Genomic DNA, 19,831 nt, shown 5'->3' with positions numbered 1-19,831 from the left:
ACCATGGCTAAGCCCAGCGTCCGCTTCCTGTCATTCTTGTTCAAGAGTAATGATTGGGTGAGCTTACATTGCCTAGTGGCCCTGGTCACCGTTGTTGGCCAGGAGCTCTTCTCTTTGTTTGCCTTCCACTGTCCATGCACACCTGGGTTGAACTTCCAGTACGGGCTGATGACCATCGGGGGGCCCGCCTTGGTGTTCTTCTTCATCAGCATCATCCTCAACAACCAAACCAGGAACCTGGTGGCCGAGTGCCGGTGCCACAAGACCAAGAAATGCTCAATCATCACAACCTTCCTCCTCCTAAAGTCCATCCTAGTCCGTGCTCTCGTGGCCCCAGTCACCTGGTTGGCCATCTCCCTGCTGCGCGGGGAGGCCTATGTCTGCGCATTCAGCGAGTTCGTGGACCCGTCCTCGCTCACGGCCGGGGACGAGAGCTTTCATCTCTCCGATGCCACGTGGGTCCTGGCCAGGTTCCCTTGCAGGGAGGGCCCGGCCAATCTGTCCGACTTCCAGGAGGAGGTGAACCGCAGGCTGAACTATGAGTCTCAGGTAAGGCTCTGCTGATTGATCCTCATCCCTTTCCCTGTGAGGTATGTGTGTGGACGGGTGGGAGAGGGTTGGGGGAGCTAAGTGCCAAGCTGGGATATGATCCTCAGGAAAACTCCAAACATGGGTCCCGTAATCAGTGACAGACATGAGGCAAGATTCTTGGTGTGATAAGAATCATTTCCAGTTTCAAATAGGAGAGTTGTGTTCATTTTTGCAGTGCTGGGGGTGGAAACCGGACACACACATGCAAGGAAAGTGCTCTATTGCTCGGTCATTTTCCTGGCTCCTCCAGATAAGAATTTTGATGATTGGGTTTTGGCCAAACCCAACAGAACTCACGAATGCTTAAAACTTAACTAGCATTCGTTTTAGTTAGGAAAGGTGGACACAGGAAGAGGGAGAGAAACAGTCCGGCATTCAAGGGGAACAGGTACAGAGGAGAGAGAGCTGAGGATGCCCCAAGGTCAAAGAAAGGAATCATACATTCCAGCTGGGATGCAGTAGGCCTGGACTGGGAGGTCCCTACTTGCTCTTGCAAAGTTCCCACAGACTGCCCCGACTTGAGGTTTTCATGCAGTTAAGAATCTGTTGCAAGGGGCACCGTGATCATACAGCAATGAGGGTGTTTGCCTTGCACATGGGAGCCTTAATTTGATCCCTGGCATCACATATGGTACCCAGAGCACCACGGGTGTGATCCAAAAAGCAAAAAGAGAAAACAAGACAAAATGAGTCTGTTGTTAGGGTCTTGTAAAGGGCAGAGTTTGGGGGAGTCTTCTTGCAGCTCACCACAGCCTTCAGTTCCTGTTGACGACTCTTCCTCCTGGACCACCAACCTGTGCCAGCTGGGTCTCAGGGGGCCCTGCCCTGTGCCTTGGGCTGCTGTAGAGCCGGTGATGGTGCAGCTTTGGAGCAGCGGTCTCCAGCCTCTCACACCTGCCCACTCTCCCTGCCACCTGTGCCCTGGTCAGGCAGAAAGAACCTGGGCAGTAAGAACCGAGGCTTCCATCTCTCTCCACCTGCCGACCCGCATAGCTCTGTGGCGAAATCTGCTGCTATAGATGCCATCTTGATCCCGTTGCTTCTGAGACATCCATCGCCGGCTCCCTCCTCCCTTCAGCCTTGGCTTCGCTCCGAGGAGCCAGAGGGATCAGGGCAGAGTGAAGGAAGCAGTTTGGCGAGGGCTGAAGGGGCAGAGAGGAGGCCGGGGAGTGGCAAGGAGGCACTGACCTAGTCTCGGGACATGACAAACAACAGTTGGGGCTGGAGACACTACTGGGCTTAGGCGCAAGCCTGGCATGCACCCATAGGGTTTAATCTGGCACCACACAGTCCCCAAGAACTTCCAGGTACAGGCCTTGAGGCTCCCTGAGCATCACTAGATGGGTCCACGCATCGCCAGGGAAGCCTGGTCACCCCCAGCCCACAGGGTTCGGGCAGCACCACATGCCTCAGGCCCTAAGGTTAAACTGTGAGCCAGGTTGGCTGAAGTATCATCAGTGACCCTTGGTCCCAACACACACACACACACACACGCACACGCACACGCACACGCACACACACGCACACACACATGAAGCTACAGTAGAGGGGAGGGTGTGGGCAGCCCAGGAGATAGGTATGGAGACACGGGAATGGAATGCCAATGCTTAGAGCTGCACAGGGCCAAAAGTGGAGCGACTCCCACTCCAGGGAGCCTTTGAGACCAGCTTGAGGCGATTTTCCAGCAAGGTAGTGGGTGAGGAGGATGCGGGCATGGGGGTGCTACCAAAGGGTCCCTGGGACGAGGCTGAGCCTGGCAATCTGAGCTAGACTTGGTGGGCTGAGATGTGGAAGAAGGGAGGCCCTGGGGAGCAGGGGAAGGCAGCAGGAATCTGCCGAATTGAAGCACAGAGCAAGTGTCAGTTTGATGCCAGAGGGATCGAGTCAGTAGTGGAGCTGGGAATGCTGGTTTCTCTTTGGGATGCAGAATTTGCAGATGCAGAGCCAGCTGGCTGGGGGGTGTTGAGGGCCAGCCCCACCCAGCCGCTCTGGACCCCCTCAGCTGCCCCTTTCTCTGACTGGCCGTCTGTGTCTCAGTACTTAGGGTGGCTGTTCATCTTCTCGATGGCCAACCTGCTGTTGGTGATCAAGTTCTTCCAGTCCTGCGGCTCGAAATTCGGCTACCGCCAGGAGGCCTACTTGACCAGCTACCTCGCCAATGAGGAGCGGCTCTTCCAACGCACGGCTGAGGTGCGCTCGCTTGCGATGGCGGCCAATAACGTGAAGCGCTTCTTCGGGTTCGTGGCGCTCAACAAGGAGGACGAGGAGCTGGTGGCCAAGTTCCCCGCACAAGGGACCCACCTGAAGCTACAGTGGGACAAGATCACTGGCAGTTACCTGTTCCAAGAGAGGCTGGGTCTCCCCCTCTACAGCCGCCTGCACGAGTGGGCCCAGTGTCCACGTGGCAAGACCAGGGTCAGTGACATGGAGATGGCGGCCCTGCTCCCACACCCGGAGCCCCAACTTGCTGCCAGCCCGACTCCCAACCCCTGAAGCACCATCCTTCCTCCCGCACCGCTGGTTCTGGGGGAAGTATGACTTTCAGAGGTATGGCATGCAGTGGAGAAAGCAGCAGACAGGCCGCCCCTGAAGGACAGGCCTGTGAACCTGAAGAAACTCAGGCTTCACAGGCAGGAGTCCTGGATGCAAAACCCCAGGAGCAAGTTTTCCCGAGCATCACCTGGGAGTGACTCCCGAGCACAGCCCTAAGTAGAACCCCGACAGCAGAAAACCTCCAGAACCCAACTGCCACCATGCTCAAGGCCACTCTCTACACACTCGAATGAGCCTCACCCAAGTGGGAACAGGCAGGAAAACCTAGGTATGCGGGACCTGTGGCTGAGATCGCCAAGCTCACTTGGAGCGGAACTGGGCCTCCTCCCCCAAGCTCCCCCATTTTCAGTAGCTTGGCAGTCACACCCACAAACTGCCCCTGGCAACATGTAATCTCATCAATGGCCAAGATCCAGAGACTACAAACTAAAGTTCCTGGAAGAGAGGGTCTGAGAATTTCCTAATGCAGCTGCTTGACCTCTAATACTCTAGCCCACTAACATAGCCAAAGTCGCACACATTTGTTTGGATTGAACATACTACTTGTATTCTCTTATATTCGGCCTTAAATGGCTCCAGAATTGAAAGAGAACAACCCTCAGACACTTTTCTCTTGAGTTGGGAAGGTGCTTGGTGGTGGGATTGGTGTTTGAATATTGCCTGCAATGAACTATTGTGAACTACTTTATGAAAATAAAATATATAAAATTTGTAAAGAAATAATCACCATATCACTGTCATCCCGTTATTCATCCATTTGTTCAAACAGGCACCAGCAACATCTCCATTCATCCCAGCCCTGGGATTTTAACAGCCTCTTTTTACTTGTCCTTCCCAACGGTGCCATACTGGAGGCTCTTTCAGGGTCAGGAGAATGAGACCCATTATTGTTCCTTCTTTTGGCATATCGAGTATACCATGGGAAGCTTCCAGGCTCTGCCGTATTCTCAGTAGCTTGTTGGACTCTCCAGGAGGGACGATTAATGTACATACATTAATGTACATACATCTCCGTAAAATGAATAAATAAATAAATAAATAAATAAACGCTGGCTGGAGAGATAGTACAGAGGGTAGGGCTCTTGTCTTAGAATGTGGCTCACATAAGAGAAAGAACACATGGAGGGTGTGGGATCCCGGAGGAAAAAAAAAAAGAAAAACAGGTTCCAAAAAGAGCCGAGTTCACCCGCAAGTTCCAGATGGAGTAGGTGCCGCATCCCGCCTCCCCCAGATGGAACCCCGGTGACCAGAAGCCTCTACAAACACAGCTCGAGTATGCGGGAACGAGGACTTTTTCTCAAATCTGCCGGACTACACCTCCCAGGTAACCTCTGATTCCGGAAGTCACGCCCACAGCCCGCCCCCCAGCGCCATCTTTGAAGCCTTAAGCATAAGAGAAAGAACACGTGGAGGGTGCGGGATCCCGGAGGAAAAAAAAAAAGAAAAAACAGATTCCAAAAAGAGCCGAGTTCACCCGCAAGTTCCAGATGGAGTAGGTGCCGCATCCCGCCTCCCCCAGATGGAACCCCGGTGACCAGAAGCCTCTACAAACACAGCTCGAGTATGCGGGAACGAGGACCTTTTCTCAAAACCGCGCGGCCGCTTAGGCCGCGCAACATCTCTCTATATACAAAGTGATCAATGAGAAGTAAACCACCCAATCTTTCTCCCTGAAAGTCAGAGTTAAGTTTGGAGCACGGCCACAGCCCCAGAAACACAAGGACTTAATGCAGAACCCAGCAGCTTAGAGCAGAAAAGTGAAAGGACTATGCGTTAATCCAGGCCATCAAGTCTGCCAGAGGGGAAAGGGTGTTGCCCCATTCGCCCTCTCTTCTCTGGAAAGAAGGATGGCGGCCGCATGGGAGCCTTGTGGACAGCAGGTATGAGCTGGGGGTGTGGGGGCGACTAAAACCTCATGGGAAGGGGGGCGTTCCGGTCCGTCCTTCACGCCCTACCGAGGTCACCAGTTGCCCCCCACGAGCGGCTCTCCAGCACGGCCACAGCCCCAGAAGCACAAGGACTTAATGCAGAACCCAGCAGCTTGGAGCAGAAAAGTGAAAGGACTATGCGTTAATCCAGGCCATCATGTCTGCCCGGAGGGGAAAGGGTGTTGCTCCCTTCCGCCCTCCTCCCTCTGGAAAGAAAGATGGCGGCCACATGGGAGCCTTGTGGACAGCAGGTATGAGCCGGGGGTGTGGGGGCGACTAAAACCTCATGGGAAGGGGGGCGTTCCGGTCCGTCCTTCACGCCCTACCGAGGTCACCAGTCACCCCCCACGAGCGGCTCTCCAGCACAGCCACGGCCCCAGAAGCACAAGGACTTAATGCAGAACCCAGCAGCTTGGAGCAGAAAAGTGAACGGACTATGCATTGATCCAGGCCATCAAGTCTGCCGGAGGGGAAAGGGTGTTGCCCCATTCGCCCTCTCCTCTCTGGAAAGAAAGATGGCGGCCACATGGGAGCCTTGTGGACAGCAGGTATGAGCCGGGGGTGTGGGGGCGACTAAAACCTCATGGGAAGGGGGGCGTTCCGGTCCGTCCTTCACGCCCTACCGAGGTCACCAGTTGCCCCCCACGAGCGGCTCTCCAGCACGGCCACAGCCCCAGAAGCACAAGGGCTTAATGCAGAACCCAGCAGCTTGGAGCAGAAAAGTGAAAGGACTATGCGTTAATCCAGGCAATCATTTCTGCCCAGAGGGGAAAGGGTGTTGCTCCCTTCCGCCCTCCTCCCTCTGGAAAGAAAGATGGCGGCCACATGGGAGCCTTGTGGACAGCAGGTATGAGCCGGGGGTGTGGGGGCGACTAAAACTTCATGGGAAGGGGGGCGTTCCGGTCCGTCCTTCACGCCCTACCGAGGTCACCAGTTGCCCCCCACGAGCGGCTCTCCAGCACGGCCGCGGCCCCAGAAGCACAAGGACTTAATGCAGAACCCAGCAGCTTGGAGCAGAAAAGTGAACGGACTATGCATTGATCCAGGCCATCAAGTCTGCCGGAGGGGAAAGGGTGTTGCCCCATTCGCCCTCTCCTCTCTGGAAAGAAAGATGGCGGCCACATGGGAGCCTTGTGGACAGCAGGTATGAGCCGGGGGAGTGGGGGCGACTAAAACCTCATGGGTCGGGGGGCGTTCCGGTCCGTCCTTCACGCCCTACCGAGGTCACCAGTCGCCCCCCGCGAGCGGCTCTCCAGCACGGCCATGGCCCCAGAAGCACAAGGACTTAATGCAGAACCCAGCAGCTTGGAGCAGAAAAGTGAACGGACTATGCGTTGATCCAGCCCATCAAGTCTGCCAGAGGGGAAAGGGTGTTGCCCCATTCGCCCTCTCCTCTCTGGAAAGAAAGATGGCGGCCACATGGGAGCCTTGTGGACAGCAGGTATGAGCCGGGAGTGTGGGGGCGACTAAAACCTCATGGGAAGGGGGGCGTTTCGCTCCGCCCTTCACGCCCTACCGAGGCCACCAGTTGCCCCCCACGAGCGGCTCTCCAGCACGGCCACGACTCCAGAACACAGAAACCAATTTCTTAACTATCTGACTTTCAGTAGAAATACTTCCAGGGTCAATAGGTAAAATAGCAGAAATCCAAAACCAACATTTAATACTTGAACCCAGCTGTAGAAAGCAAATCACTTCACAATGCTTTTTCAGCATGTCTGATTTGGGGGGGGGGGGTAAACTCTAAATAATAGTGGTGAATCTTTTATTGAAACAATCTAATCAAAGCGGATAGAGTGTTAACTAGAATTCATCTGCCTCACAGGGACGGGGAGGGGTGGGGGGTGGGGTTTTATTGGGGTTCTTCATGGGAAAAAATAAGTATTGGTAAAGGGAAATGTGTTTGATATTTGCATGACTGAGACATAAACCTGAAAGCTTTGTAACCTTTCCCACAGTGATTCAATAAATAAAAAAAAAAAAAAAAAAAAAAAAAAAAAGAATGTGGCTCACCTGGGTTTGATACCCTGAAGTACATATGCCAGGGGTCATCCCTGATCCAAATAGAAGGCATGGAGTCAACTGGTTGGGGGGGGGGGGAACCATCCTGCTCCAAATTCTTTCACTGATGCCCTCAGAGCTCAGGGTCCCGCATTCTGAAGTTCCCACCCAGCAGTCCTGAGATTTCAGTTCTACTTTTGGTTTGGTTAGTTTGGGAGCAATGGCCGCACCAGTTGTGCTCAGGGTTTACTTCCAGTTTGGTGCTCAGGGGTGGTTCTCGGAGATGCCTGTGGGACCATAAAGAGCGAACTGTGCTGAGGACCGCACCTTAGGACTCCTGTCAAACCTGTCCCTCAGCTCACCCAGCAAACACACGTCTCCCAGACCCTTAGGTGCTGCTTTTTGTTTGATTTCACTCGAACTAAGATTTTGTTGTTCCCCCCTCCCCTGAGTTATGAGACCCTGATCAGAACCAGGAATGCTAAGGGCTTACTCCTGTCTCTGTGCTCAGACCTGACTCCTGGCGAGGCTCAGGGGACAAATTATGATGCCAGGGGTTGAACCCCTGGGTGACCCTGTACAAGACAAGTCCCCACCAAATGTATTATCTCTCAGGCCCCTCAACCTGAGGTCTGAAATAACACCAGAGTTAGCTGGAACTGGGGTGCGACATCCTGGGAAAATGAATCAGCCGGGTCAGGACAGGGAGAGGCAGAAAGTTTTGCCCTCACTCCCACACCCCTGCTCCCCACTCTCCGCCCTGCCAATTTCCAAATTCGGGGCTGCCATGTACGTTATCAGTCAGCTGGCCCTCCTCTTTTCTGGAACAAAACTTTCTGAAGCCACCCAGATCTAGCACAGAAGTAAAGCAGGAAGGCAAGGGCACTGCCAAAGGCCTCCACAACCCAGGCCACCTGTCCTGTCCGGGAGCTCTCAGTAAGCAAGTCGCCAGTTGACCTAGAGCAGTCAGGTTGGTCCTCCCTTCCACCCCTCCTGCTTTATTTTTGGAGAAATCTGGAGGTGCCCCTTGCTGGCCTGGGATGTGGTCTCAGAAGAGGACCTGGTTCCTCCTCAGTTTCCCCCACCAGTGGCCTCTGGAACCCTACTTGGGCACTTTGCACACAGAGTCTGTGCTCACGGGAGCCTTAAAGCCAAGAAGGGCTGAGGGGGAGGGAAGGGTCTGGCGGGCTCCAGCTCTAGCATCCCCACAAACTCCCTTTTCTGGGAAACAGACACACCCACGTTCCATCAGGATGAGGGGTTAGATCTCTCCCCAAGAGCGAGTTCAGCCCAGGCCCGTCTGGAAGTCTTGGCAGTAAGCAGACGGGGTGCAGGTTTAGAGAGGGACCCCCTGGGGCAACTCTGGGTGATACCCTACCTGTCTGTTGCCCCACCCGACAACCTGAGGACTTTGTTTTTTCCTCACAGAGATGGAGAAAATGATGGGGAGACATGGGATAGAAGGTTCCCTAGGGCCTCCAGGTGAGCAAGGAATAAGGTCAGCAGAGATGGAAAATTCACTTCACCCACCACCCAAGCCTCCTTAGATCGTGCTCAAAAGGCCTGCCGGGGCACCTCCATATTTGCAGTTTGCACGGGTGGAGGGTGAACCCCGGTCTTCACAGGGAAGAGGCCTGAGCTCTACCTGGAAGCCATATCCCCCACTCCATCCTCCAGTTCTTCTTGGGGGTATCTCCTGCTCTTTGCAATGGAGAAAATGGCCCCTTCTGGATGACCCTCAGAGCTGCCTCTGGGATTCGGGTTCAGAACAGACATTCTTTTTTCTTTTTTTAATAATATAGGAGTACTGCTATTTTTTCAATCATTGATTAAGCTGATTGAATTGAGCATAAACTACACATTACTTTTTTTTAAATTGTATCATCGTGAGATAGAGTTACAAAGCTTTCACATTTGGGACTCAGCCATACGGTGACGGAACACCCATTCCTCCACCAGTGCACATATTCCATCACCCACATCCCAGTCCTCACCCTGCCTCTATGGCAGACAATGTCCCCAATACTTTCTCTCTAATTTTGGACATCATGTTTTGCTCGAACTTTCACATCACCATTCAAGCCTGTCTTCCAGAGGCAGAAGCTAGATAGGGGCTGGAGCAATAGCAGAGTGGGTAGGGCATTTGCCTTGCACGCAGCCAACCTTGGTTCAATTCCCAGCATTCCATATGGTCCCTTGAACACCGCCAGGCGTAATTCCTGAGTGCAGAGCCAGTAGTAACCACTGTGAATCGCCAGGTGTGACCTCCCCCCCAAAAAAGCAGAAGGTAGATAATTTATTTTCCATTGCTCATTTTGAATATCATGAGAGCTCGCATGGTCGCAATTGTAAATGGAAATTTCTAGATTGGCAATGGTTGGATTCCAAAGACATCTCTGTGGGGCACTCATCCATTTTGGGATTCAGTGGGGCCTTTCTGGGCCAGGGCACTTGGTGCGCTAAGATGGCACCTGGAGGCAAATTGTGAGCATGACTGCCAGTCTCTTGGGCAGGTGGGGACCCAGTGGGGGACAGCCTGGGTCCTCTGCCACTATGCGGCCTGGCATAGTCCTGGAACCCGCACAGCTGGGCCTTGCTTGTGGAAGTTTTTGGTCACCGGGATTCCATCTGGAATAGGCAGGGAGAGCACACAAGCTCTGTCTGGGGGTTCCTGGTGAAACTGGCTCGGTATGGGGCCAAAAGAGATCTCTGGCACTGTGGTTCCTTCTTGGACTTGCTGCTTTATCTCTGGGCCAGGGCTGTTGACGCGCGAAGATGGTGCCCGGAGGCAAACTGTGGGCCTAACGGCCAGTGAGTAGATATGCTTCTGCCTCCTGCCTTCCTACAGGACTTGCCCAGCAGCCACCACCGTGAACAGGAGAGCCCAGCCCAGCCCTGCTACCAAGCGCCCGCCAGCCTGCACCTCGTCCTAGTGCCCCCCTTGTCCTGACACTATGGCTAACCCCAGCGTCCGCTTCCTGTCATTCTTGTTCAAGAGTAATGATTGGGTGAGCTTACATTGCCTAGTGGCCCTGGTCACCGTGGTTGGCCAGGAGCTCTTCTCTTTGTTTGCCTTCCACTGTCCATACACACCTGGGTTGAACTTCCAGTACGGGCTGATGACCATCGGGGGGCCCGCCTTGGTGTTCTTCTTCATCAGCATCATCCTCAACAACCAAACCAGGAACCTGGTGGCCGAGTACCAGTACCGCAGGACCAAGAATTGCTCAGTCATCACAAACTTTCTCCTCCTAAAGTCCATCCTAGTCCGTGCTCTCGTGGCCCCAGTCACCTGGTTGGTCATCTCCCTGCTGTGCGGGGAGGCCTATGTCTGCGCATTCAGCGAGTTCGTGGACCCGTCCTCCCTCATGGCAGGGGACGAGAGCTTTCCTCTCTCCGATGCCACGTGGGTCCTGGCCAGGTTCCCTTGCAGGGAGGGCCCGGCTAACCTGTCCGACTTCCAGGAGGAGGTGAACCGCAGGCTAAACTATGAGTCTCAGGTAAGGCTCTGCTGATTGATCCTCAACCCTTTCCCTACAAGGCATGTGTGTGGAAGGGTGGGAGAGGGTTGTGGGAGCTCAGTGTCCAGGCGGGAAATGATCCTCAGGAAAACTCCAAACCTGGGTCACGTAATCAGTGACAGACACGAGGCAAGATTCTTGGTGTGATAAGAATCATTTCCAGTTTCAAATAGGAGAGTTGTGTTCATTTTTGCAGTGCTGGGGGTGGAACCCGGACACACACATGCAAGGAAAGTGCTCTATTGCTCGGTCATTTTCCTGGCTCCTCCAGATAAGAATTTTGATGATTTGGGTTTTGGCCAAACCCAACAGATCTCACGAATGCTTAAAACTTAATTAGCATTCGTTTTAATTAGGGAAGGGGGAGACAGGAAGAGGGAGAGAAATAGTCCGGCGTTGAGGGGGAACAGGTACAGAGGAGAGAGAGCTGAGGATGCCCCAAGGTCAAAGAAAGGAATCACACATTCCAGCTGGGATGCAGCAGGCCCGGACTGGGAGGTCCCTACTTGCCTCGCAAAGTTCCCACAGACTGCCCCGACTTGAGGTTTTCCGTGCAGATAAGAGTCTGTTGCAAGGGGCACCCTGATCATACAGCAATGAGGGTGTTTGCCTTGCACGTGGTAGCCTTAATTTGATCCCCGGCATCCCATATGATACCCAGAGTACCACGGGTGTGATCCAAAAAGCAAAAAGAGAAAACAAGACAAAATGAGTCTGTTGTTAGGGTCTTGTCAAGGGCAGAGTTTGGGGGAGTCTTCTTGTAGCTCACCACAGCCTTCAGTCCCTGTTGACGCCTCTCTCTCCTGGACCACCAACCTGTGCCAACTGGGTTGTGGTCCAAACAGCACCATCACCGGCCCTGCCCTGTGCCTTGGGCTTCTGTAGGGCCAGTGATGGTGCAGCTTTGGAGCAGCGGTCTCTAGCCTCTCACACACGCCCACTCTCCCTGGCATCTGGGCCCTGGTCAGGCAGTAAGAACCTGGGCCGTAAGAACTGAGGCTTCCGTCTCTCTCTACCTGCCGACCCGCACAGCTCTGTGGCGAAATCCACTGCTTTAGATCCCATCTTGATCCTGTTGCTTCTGAGACATCCATCGCCTTGCTCCCTCCTACCTTCAACCTTGGCTTCACTCTGAGAGGGCAGAGGGATCAGGGCAGAGTGAAGGAAGCAGCCTGGTGGGGGCTGAAGGGGCATAGAGGAGGCCAGGGAGTGCAAGGAGGCATTGACCTAGTCTCCGGACATGTCAAGCACCAGTTTGGACTGGGGACAGTACAGGGCTAAGGCGCAAGCCTGGCGTGCAACGAGCTTGATCGGGTTCAATCTGTCACCGCACAGTCACCCGAGAACTGCCAGGTACAGGTCTGGATGCTCCCTGAGCAGCACTGGATGCGGTCCATGAAGCACCAGGGAAGCCTGGTCAACCCCAGCCCCACAGTGTTCGGGCAGCACCACATGTCTCAGGCCCTAAGGTTAAACTGTAAGCCAGGTTGGCTGAAGTACCACTAGTGACCCTTGGTCCCAACACACACACACACACACACAGACACACACACACACTCACACACACACACACACACACACATGAAGCTATAGTAGAGGAGAGGGTGTGAACAGCCCAGGAGAGGGTATGGAGACATGGGCATGGGATGGCATTGCTCAGAGTTGCACAGGGCCAAAAATGGAGAGACACCCACCTCAGGGAGCCTTTGAGACCAGCATGAGGCAACTTTCTAGCAAGGTAGAGGGTCAGGAGGAAGCGGGCATGGGGGAGCTCCCAGAGGATCCCTGGGAGGTGGCATGAGGCTGAGTCTGGCAATCTGAGCTAGACCTGGTGGGTTGATGTGGAAGGACGGGGCCCCTGAGGAGGAGAGGAAGGCAGCAGGAATCTGCCTGATTGAAGCACAGAGCAAGTGTCAGTTTGTTGGCAGAGGGATTGAGTCAGTAGTTGAGCTGGGAATGCTGGTTTCTCCTTGGGATGCAGAATTTGCAGATGCAGAGCCAGCTGGCTGGGGGGTGCTGAGGGCCAGCCCCACCCAGCCGCTCTGTACCCCCTCAGCTGCCCCTTTCTCTGACTGGCCGTCTGTGTCTCAGCACTTAGGGTGGCTGCTGATCTTCTCGATGGCCATCCTGCTGTTGGTGATCAAGTTCTTCCAGTCCTGCAGCTCGAAATTCGGCTACCGCCAGGAGGACTACTTGACCAGCTACCTCGCCAATGAGGAGCGGCTCTTCCAGTGCATGGCCGAGGTACGCTCGCTCGCGATGGCGGCTAACAACGTGAAGCGTTTCTTCGGGTTCGTAGCGCTCAGCCAGAGGGACAAGGCACTGTTGGCCAGGTTCCCCGCACAAGGCACCCACCTGAAGCTACAGTGGGACATCATTGGCAGTTACCTGTTCCAAGAGAGGCTGGGTCTCCCCCTCTACAGCCGCCTGCACGAGTGGGATCATGGTCCACGTGGAAAGGCCAGGGTCAGCGACATGGAGATGGCGGACCTGCTCCCCCACCCGGAGCCCCAACTTGCTGCCAGCCCGACTCCCAACCCCTGAAGCACCATCCTTCCTCCCGTACCACTGGCTCTCGGGGGAAGAATGACATTCAGAGGTATGGCGTGCAGAGGAGAAGGCAGCAGACCGGCCGCCCCTGAAGGACAGGCCTGTGAACCTGAAGAAACTCAGGCTTCACAGGCAGGAGTCCTGTGTGCAAAACCCCAGGAGCAAGTTTTCCCAAGCACCACCCGGGAGTGACTCCCGAGCACATCCCCAAGTAGAACCCCGGCAGCAGAAAACCTCCCGAACCCAACTGCCACCATGCTCAAGGCCACTCTCCACACACTCGAATGAGCCTGACCCAAGTGGGAACCGGCAGGAAAACCTAGGTATGCGGGACCTGTGGTTGAGATCGCCAAGCTCACTTGGAACGGGACTGGGCCTCCTCCCCCAAATCCCCAGTCGTCCAGTAGCTTGGCAGTCACACCCACAAACTGCCCCTGGCCTCATGTAATTTCATCAACAGCCAAGATCCAGAGACTACAAACTAAAGTTTCTGGTGGAGAAGGTCTGAGAATTTCCTAATGCGCTGCATGACCTCTAATACTCTAGCCTACTAACATACCAAAAGTAGCACACATTCATTTGGTTTGAACATACTTACTTGTATTCTCTTATATTCGGCATTAAATGGCTCTAGAATGAAAGAGAACAACCTTCACACAATTTGCTCTTGTGTTGGGAGGGTGCTTGATGGTGGGATTGGTGTTTGAATATTGCCTGCAATGAACTATTGTGAACTACTTTATGAAAATAAAATATATAAAATTTCTAAGAAAATAATCACCGTATCACTGTCATCTTGTTATTCATCCATTTGTTCAAACAGGCACCAGCAACATCTCCATTCATCCCAGCCCTGGGATTTTAACAGCCTCTTTTTATTTGTCCTTCCCAACGGTGCCGTACTTGAGGCTCTTTCAGGGTCAGGGGAATGAGACCCGTTATTGTTCCTTCTTTTGGCATATCCAGTATGCCATGCGGAGCTTCCAGACCCTGCCGTTCGGGCAGAATACTCTCAGTAGCTTGCTGGACTCTCCAGGAGGGACGATGAATGTACATACATCTCTGTAAAATAAATAAATAAAGTAAACACTGGCTGGAGAGATAGTACAGAGGGTAGGGCTCTTGCCTTAGCATGTGGCTCACCTGGGTTTGATATCCTGGACCACATATGCCAGGGGTCATCCCTGATCCAAATAGAAGGCATAGAGTCAGTTGGGTATGGGGGGAAAAACCATCCTGCTCCAAATTCTTTCACTGATGCCCTCAGAGCTCAGGGTCCCACATTCTGAAGTTCCCACCCAGAAGTCCTGAGATTTGAGTTCTACTTTTGGTTTGGTTAGTTTGAGAGCAACGGCCGCACCAGTTGTGCTCAGAGTTTACTTCCAGTTTGGTGCTCAGGGGTGGCTCTCACAGATGCCTGTGGGACCATATAAAGCGAGCTGCGCTGAGGACCGCACCCCAGGACTCCTGCAAAACCTGCCCCTCACCTCACCCAGCAAACACACGTCTCCCAGACCCTTAGGTGCTGCTTTTTGTTTGTTTTTCCTCCACCTAAGATTTTGTTGTCCCCCTAACCCCAGTTATGAGACCCTGATCAGACCCAGCAATGCTAAGGGCTTACTCATGTCTCTGTGTTCAGAGCTGACTCCTGGCGAGGCTCTGGGAACTAATTATGATGCCAGGGCTTGAACCCCTGGTTGTGTCTATGCCAGACAAGTGCCCACCTGCGGTATTATCTCTCGGGCCCATCCACCTCAGGTGTGAAACAACACCAGAGTTATCTGGAACTGGGGTGCGACCTCCTGGGAAGATGAATCAGCCAGGGCAGCACAGGGAGAGGCAGAAAGTTTTGCCATCTTCCTGCCATCTTCCTCCCTCCCAGATGGGGCAGCTCTGCATGGTGGGGTGAGCGTCCCACAGGTGGCTGGGCATGGCCCTGACCTGCTGAGACCTTACAATGTAAACCGCAGAGTCCCCCCTCCGTCCCTCCCACACCCCTGCTCCCAATCCTCCCCCCTGCCAATTTCCCAACTCGGGACTGCCATGCATGTCATTGGTCGGTTGACCCTCCTCTTTTCTGGAACAAAACTTTCTGAAGCCACCAAGATTCAGCACAGAAGCAAAGTAGGAAGGCGAGGACACCACCACAGGTCTCCATCCCCCGGGCCACCTGTCCTGACTGGGAGCTCTTGGTAAGCACGGCGCCAGTCCTGGGGTGTATGACTTGTCTCAGAGCAGATGGGCCGGTCCACGTTCGCCCCCCTTCCTGGTTTTTTTTTTTGAGAAATCTGGAGGTGCCCCTCACTGGCCTGGTGTTTCGTCTCAGAAGAGGACCTGGTTCCTCCTCAGTTACCCCCACCAGTGGCCTCTGGACCCTACTTGGGCACTTTGCACCCAGAGTCTGTGCTCACGGGAGTCTTAAAGCCAAGAAGGGCTGTGGCAGAGGTAGGGGCCTAGCGGGCTCCAGCTCTGACATCCCCACAAACTCCCTTTTCTGGGAAACAGATCCACCCATGTCCCATCAGGATGAGGGGTCAGATCTCTCCCCAACAGGAAGTTCAGCCCAGGCCCGTCTGGAAGTCTTGGCAGTAAGCAGACAGGGCGCAGGTATAGAGAGGGACCCCTTGGGGCAACTGTGGGTGATATCCTACCTGTCTGCTCCCCCACCCCACAACCAGAGGACTTTGTTTTTTCCTCACAGAGATGAGGAGAATGATGGGGAGACAGGGGATAGAAGGTTCCCTAGAGCCTCCGGGTAAGCAAAGAATAAGGTCAGCAGAGATGGAAAATTCACTTCACCCACCACCCAAGCCTCCTTAGATCGTGCTCAAAAGGACTGCAAGGGAACCTCCATATTTGCAGTTTGCAGGGGTGGAGGGTGAACCCAGGTCTTCACAGGGAAGTGGCCTGAGCTCTACCTCGAAGCCAAATCCCCCACTCCATGCTCCAGTTCTTCCTGGGGGTATCTCCTGCACTTTGCAATGGAGAGAATGGCTCCTTCTGGCCGACCCTCAGAGCTGTCCCTGGGATTCGGGTTCAGAACAGACATTCATTTTTTTTTTTAAATAATGTGGGAATACTGCTATTTTTGTAGTCACTGATTAAGCTGATTGAATTGGGCATAAACTACACATTACCTTTTTTTTTTTTTTAATTATATCACCGTGAGATAGAGTTACAAAGCTTTCACACTTGGGACTAGCCATACTTTGACGGAACACCCATTCCTCCACCAGAGCACATTTCCCATCACCCACATCCCAGTCCTCACCCTGCCTCTATGGCAGACAATTTCCCCAATACTTTCTCTCTAACTTTGGGCATTATGTTTTGCTCAAAATTTCTTACCACCATTCAAGCCTGTCTGTCAGGGGCAGAAGGTAGATAATTTATTTTCCATTCTCATTTTGAATATCATGAGAGCTGGCATTGGCGCAATTGTAAATGGAAATTTCTAGACTGGAAATGGTTGGGTTCCAAAGACATCTCTGTAGGGCACTCATCCATTTTGGGATTCAGTGGGGCCTTTCTGGGCCAGGGCCCTTGGTGCGTTAAGATGGCACCTGGAGGCAAATTGTGAGCATGACTGCCAGTCTCTTGGGCAGGTGGGGACCCGGGGGGAGATAGCCTGGTTCCTCTGCCACTATGCGGCCTGGCATAGTCCTGGAACCAGCACAGCTGGGCCTTCCTTGTGGAAGCTTTTGGTCACCGTGTTTCCATCTGGAATAGGCGGGGAGAGCACACAAGCTCCGTCTGGGGTGTCCTGGTAAAATTGGCTCGGTATGGAGCCCGGAGAGATCTCTGGCACTGTGGTTCCTTCTTGGACTTGCTGCTTTGTCTCTGGGCCAGGGCTGTTGACGCGCTAAGATGGCGCCCGGAGGCAAATTGTGGGCCTGACAGCCAGTGAGTAGACATGCTTCTGCCTCCTGTCTTCCTACAGGAGGTTCCCAGCAGCCACCACCGAGAACAGGAGAGCCCAGCCCAGCCCTGCTGCCAGGCGCCCACCAGCCTGCACCTCCTAGTGCAGCCCTTGCCCTGACACCATGGCTAAGCCCAGCGTCTGCTTCCTGTCATTCTTGTTCAAGAGTAATGATTGGGTGAGCTTAAATGGGCTACTGGCCCTGGTCACTACGAGTGGCCAGGAGCTCTTCTCCTTGTTTGCCTTCCACTGTCCGTGCACACCAGGGTTGAACTTCCAGTACGGGCTGATGACCATCGGAGGGCCCGCCTTGGTGTTCTTCTTCATCAGCATCTTCCTCAACAACCAAACCAGGAACCTGGTGGCTGATTGGCGGTGCCACAAGACCAAGAAATGTTCAGTCATCACAACCTTCCTCATCCTAAATTCCATCCTTGTCTGTGCTTTCGTGGCCCCTCATCACTATCATTACTATCAGCACCATCACTACCATCATCCCCATCTTCCCACCATCATCCTCATCACCATCACCACCAACATCACCACCAACATCACCATCCTCACACCATCATCCTCATCACAATCACCAACATCCTCACCATCCTCACACCATCATCACTATCACCGCCATCACCACCATCATCACCATCCTTCCATCATCATCCTCATCACCATCACCAATATCCTCACCTTTCCCCCACCATCATCCTCATCACCATCACCACCACCACCACCACCACCACCACCGCCGCCATCATCACCATCCTCCCACCATCACCCTCAGCACCAGCACCAGCACCACCATCATCAACACCATCATCTTCACCCTCACCATTACCCTCATCACCATCCTCATCACCATCCTTATCTCCATCCTTATCTTTCTCCTGCAACAGCTGTCTTAGAGAAACCACTAACTTCTCAAATACTGTTCACAGTTCCCACTGCCTCCAGTCTAACCCACTCATCCTGACATCTGAGACCTGCCCTCCTCCACTCACACACACACAAGATGGGCTTCACTCAGTCTTCAAGGACGAACTGGCTCCTCTGGTGGGCACCTACTCCTTTCCCCATGGAACACAGCCCCCACTTCCTGCTTCTGCGGCCTCACTGCCACACCCGCCAGCCACACCCACAGGGGCCAGGGTCTTCGCCTACCCACTCCCCCTCCTGCCCTGCCTTGTCTCAGCCCATCCAAGAGTCTGCAGGGGACTGTGCAGATGCAGGGCTCTGGTCACACATGCCTTTGGGGGCTCCCTCACTGACAGTTCTGCATCTGGCAGGCCTGGGGACTGGGAGCCCACATTGTTGAGTCTCTTCTGGGGGGTGCTGGGGGAGACTGGGAAAGCCTCACTTTGGGAAACACTGACCCTAAATCCCCAGAAGTATCTGAAGAGAAGCCACATGGCCACATAGCTGGCAGGACTGAGCACGAGGATGTCAAACGTGTGTCTCCATCTCCCACCTCTAGGGCTCTGTCCTGAGGTCGAGGGCATGCTCCCCAACTTGGCTCCCACAGTGCAAGACAGAGTCCCCTAAGACGGAACTGACATCTGTACAAAGCTCACAACAGTGAATTTCGCATCTGCGAGGTCGAGGTTACTGCAATACTGCAGCTACTGCACCCGGTCCACCATCTCCACCTGTTCCACCAGCATCACATGCTCTACCAGCTCTACCCGCTCCACCTGCTCTGCTACCCCCACCATCTCCATCTGCTCCACCAGCCCCACCTGGTATACCAGCTCCACCTGCTCCGTCTGCTCCAATAGCTCCATCATCCCCACCAGTTCCACCAGCTCCACCTGCTCCACCAGTTCCACCAGCTCCACCAGCTCCAGCTGCTTCACAAGTTCCACCAGCTCCACAATCTCCACCATCTCCACCTGTTCCATTTGCTCCACCATCTCCACCAGTTCCACCAGCTCCACCATCTCCGCCAGCTCCACCATCCCCATCAATTCCACCATCATCCCCAACAGCTCTATCTGCTCCACCATCTCCACCAGTTCTACCAACTCCACTATCTCCATCAGCTCCACCAGCGTCATCATCTCCACCTGCTCCATAAACTCTATCAGCTCCATCATCTCTACCATTTCCACCAGTCTACTTGCTCCACCGTCTCCACCAACTCTACCTGCTCCACCATCTCCACCAGCACGTCCAGCTCCACCAGTTCCACCTGCTCCATCCGCTCCACCATCTCCAAGTGCTCCACCAGCTCCACCATCTCCACCATCTCCACCTTCTCCACCAGCTCCACTCACTCCCCCATCTGGGGCTCTGGGGCTCTGGGGTGGCTAGATCCTCTCTCCCATCTATGAGACGGTGACTCCTCCTCCTTCAGCAGGTCACCCAGAGGACACTGATGGAAATAAGAGTGCACGCAGGTCTCCCTACACAGTGACGGCCGTCCACGGTAGCTGTTGTAAATATTATGATAATAATAATAAAAAAAACACCAGGTTTCAAGGTCAGCACGAATGGAAACTCTGCAGGACGCTGGGTGGAGGCTGAGCAAGAGATGCGTGTCCACAAAGCCCATGACATGGGCCTCTCGCAGCCTCTCTGCCCGCACTCCCAGTCGCCATTCAGGGCCGAGGCTGAGGGCGAAGAGCAGGAGGTGCACGCCTGACCAGCAAGTGTCATGGCAACCAAGAAAGCGCCAGCCGGGCTGTGCAGTACCTGTGGGCTGGCCTGGCCACGAGGAACACTGAGCAAGTGGACTCCCTGGGTCTCGGCGCTGAGGGTTAAGGAGACTC

General features: G+C 54.1%; 2 protein-coding genes across 2 annotated transcripts; both read left to right on the top strand.

Moving 5' to 3' along the window:
* Nucleotides 1-3: 3 nt before the first annotated feature.
* LOC130029417 (calcium homeostasis modulator protein 2-like) lies at nucleotides 4-3,084 on the top strand. The gene is made up of 2 exons (XM_056120315.1): nucleotides 4-549; nucleotides 2,629-3,084. Exons 1-2 carry the CDS (start codon nucleotides 4-6, stop codon nucleotides 3,082-3,084), a joined length of 1,002 nt encoding a protein of 333 aa, XP_055976290.1.
* Nucleotides 3,085-10,027: 6,943 nt separating this feature from the next.
* LOC130029416 (calcium homeostasis modulator protein 2-like) lies at nucleotides 10,028-13,138 on the top strand. Its single transcript, XM_056120314.1, has 2 exons — nucleotides 10,028-10,573; nucleotides 12,686-13,138. Exons 1-2 carry the CDS (start codon nucleotides 10,028-10,030, stop codon nucleotides 13,136-13,138), a joined length of 999 nt encoding a protein of 332 aa, XP_055976289.1.
* Nucleotides 13,139-19,831: the final 6,693 nt, after the last annotated feature.

The sequence above is a fragment of the Sorex fumeus genome, unplaced genomic scaffold (assembly GCF_029834395.1).
Source record: "Sorex fumeus unplaced genomic scaffold, SorFum_2.1 ptg000043l, whole genome shotgun sequence".
Lineage (NCBI taxonomy): Eukaryota > Metazoa > Chordata > Mammalia > Eulipotyphla > Soricidae > Sorex > Sorex fumeus.
The sequence above is the reverse complement of the archived record's forward strand: the minus strand, read 5'-3'. Positions and strand labels throughout refer to the sequence as shown.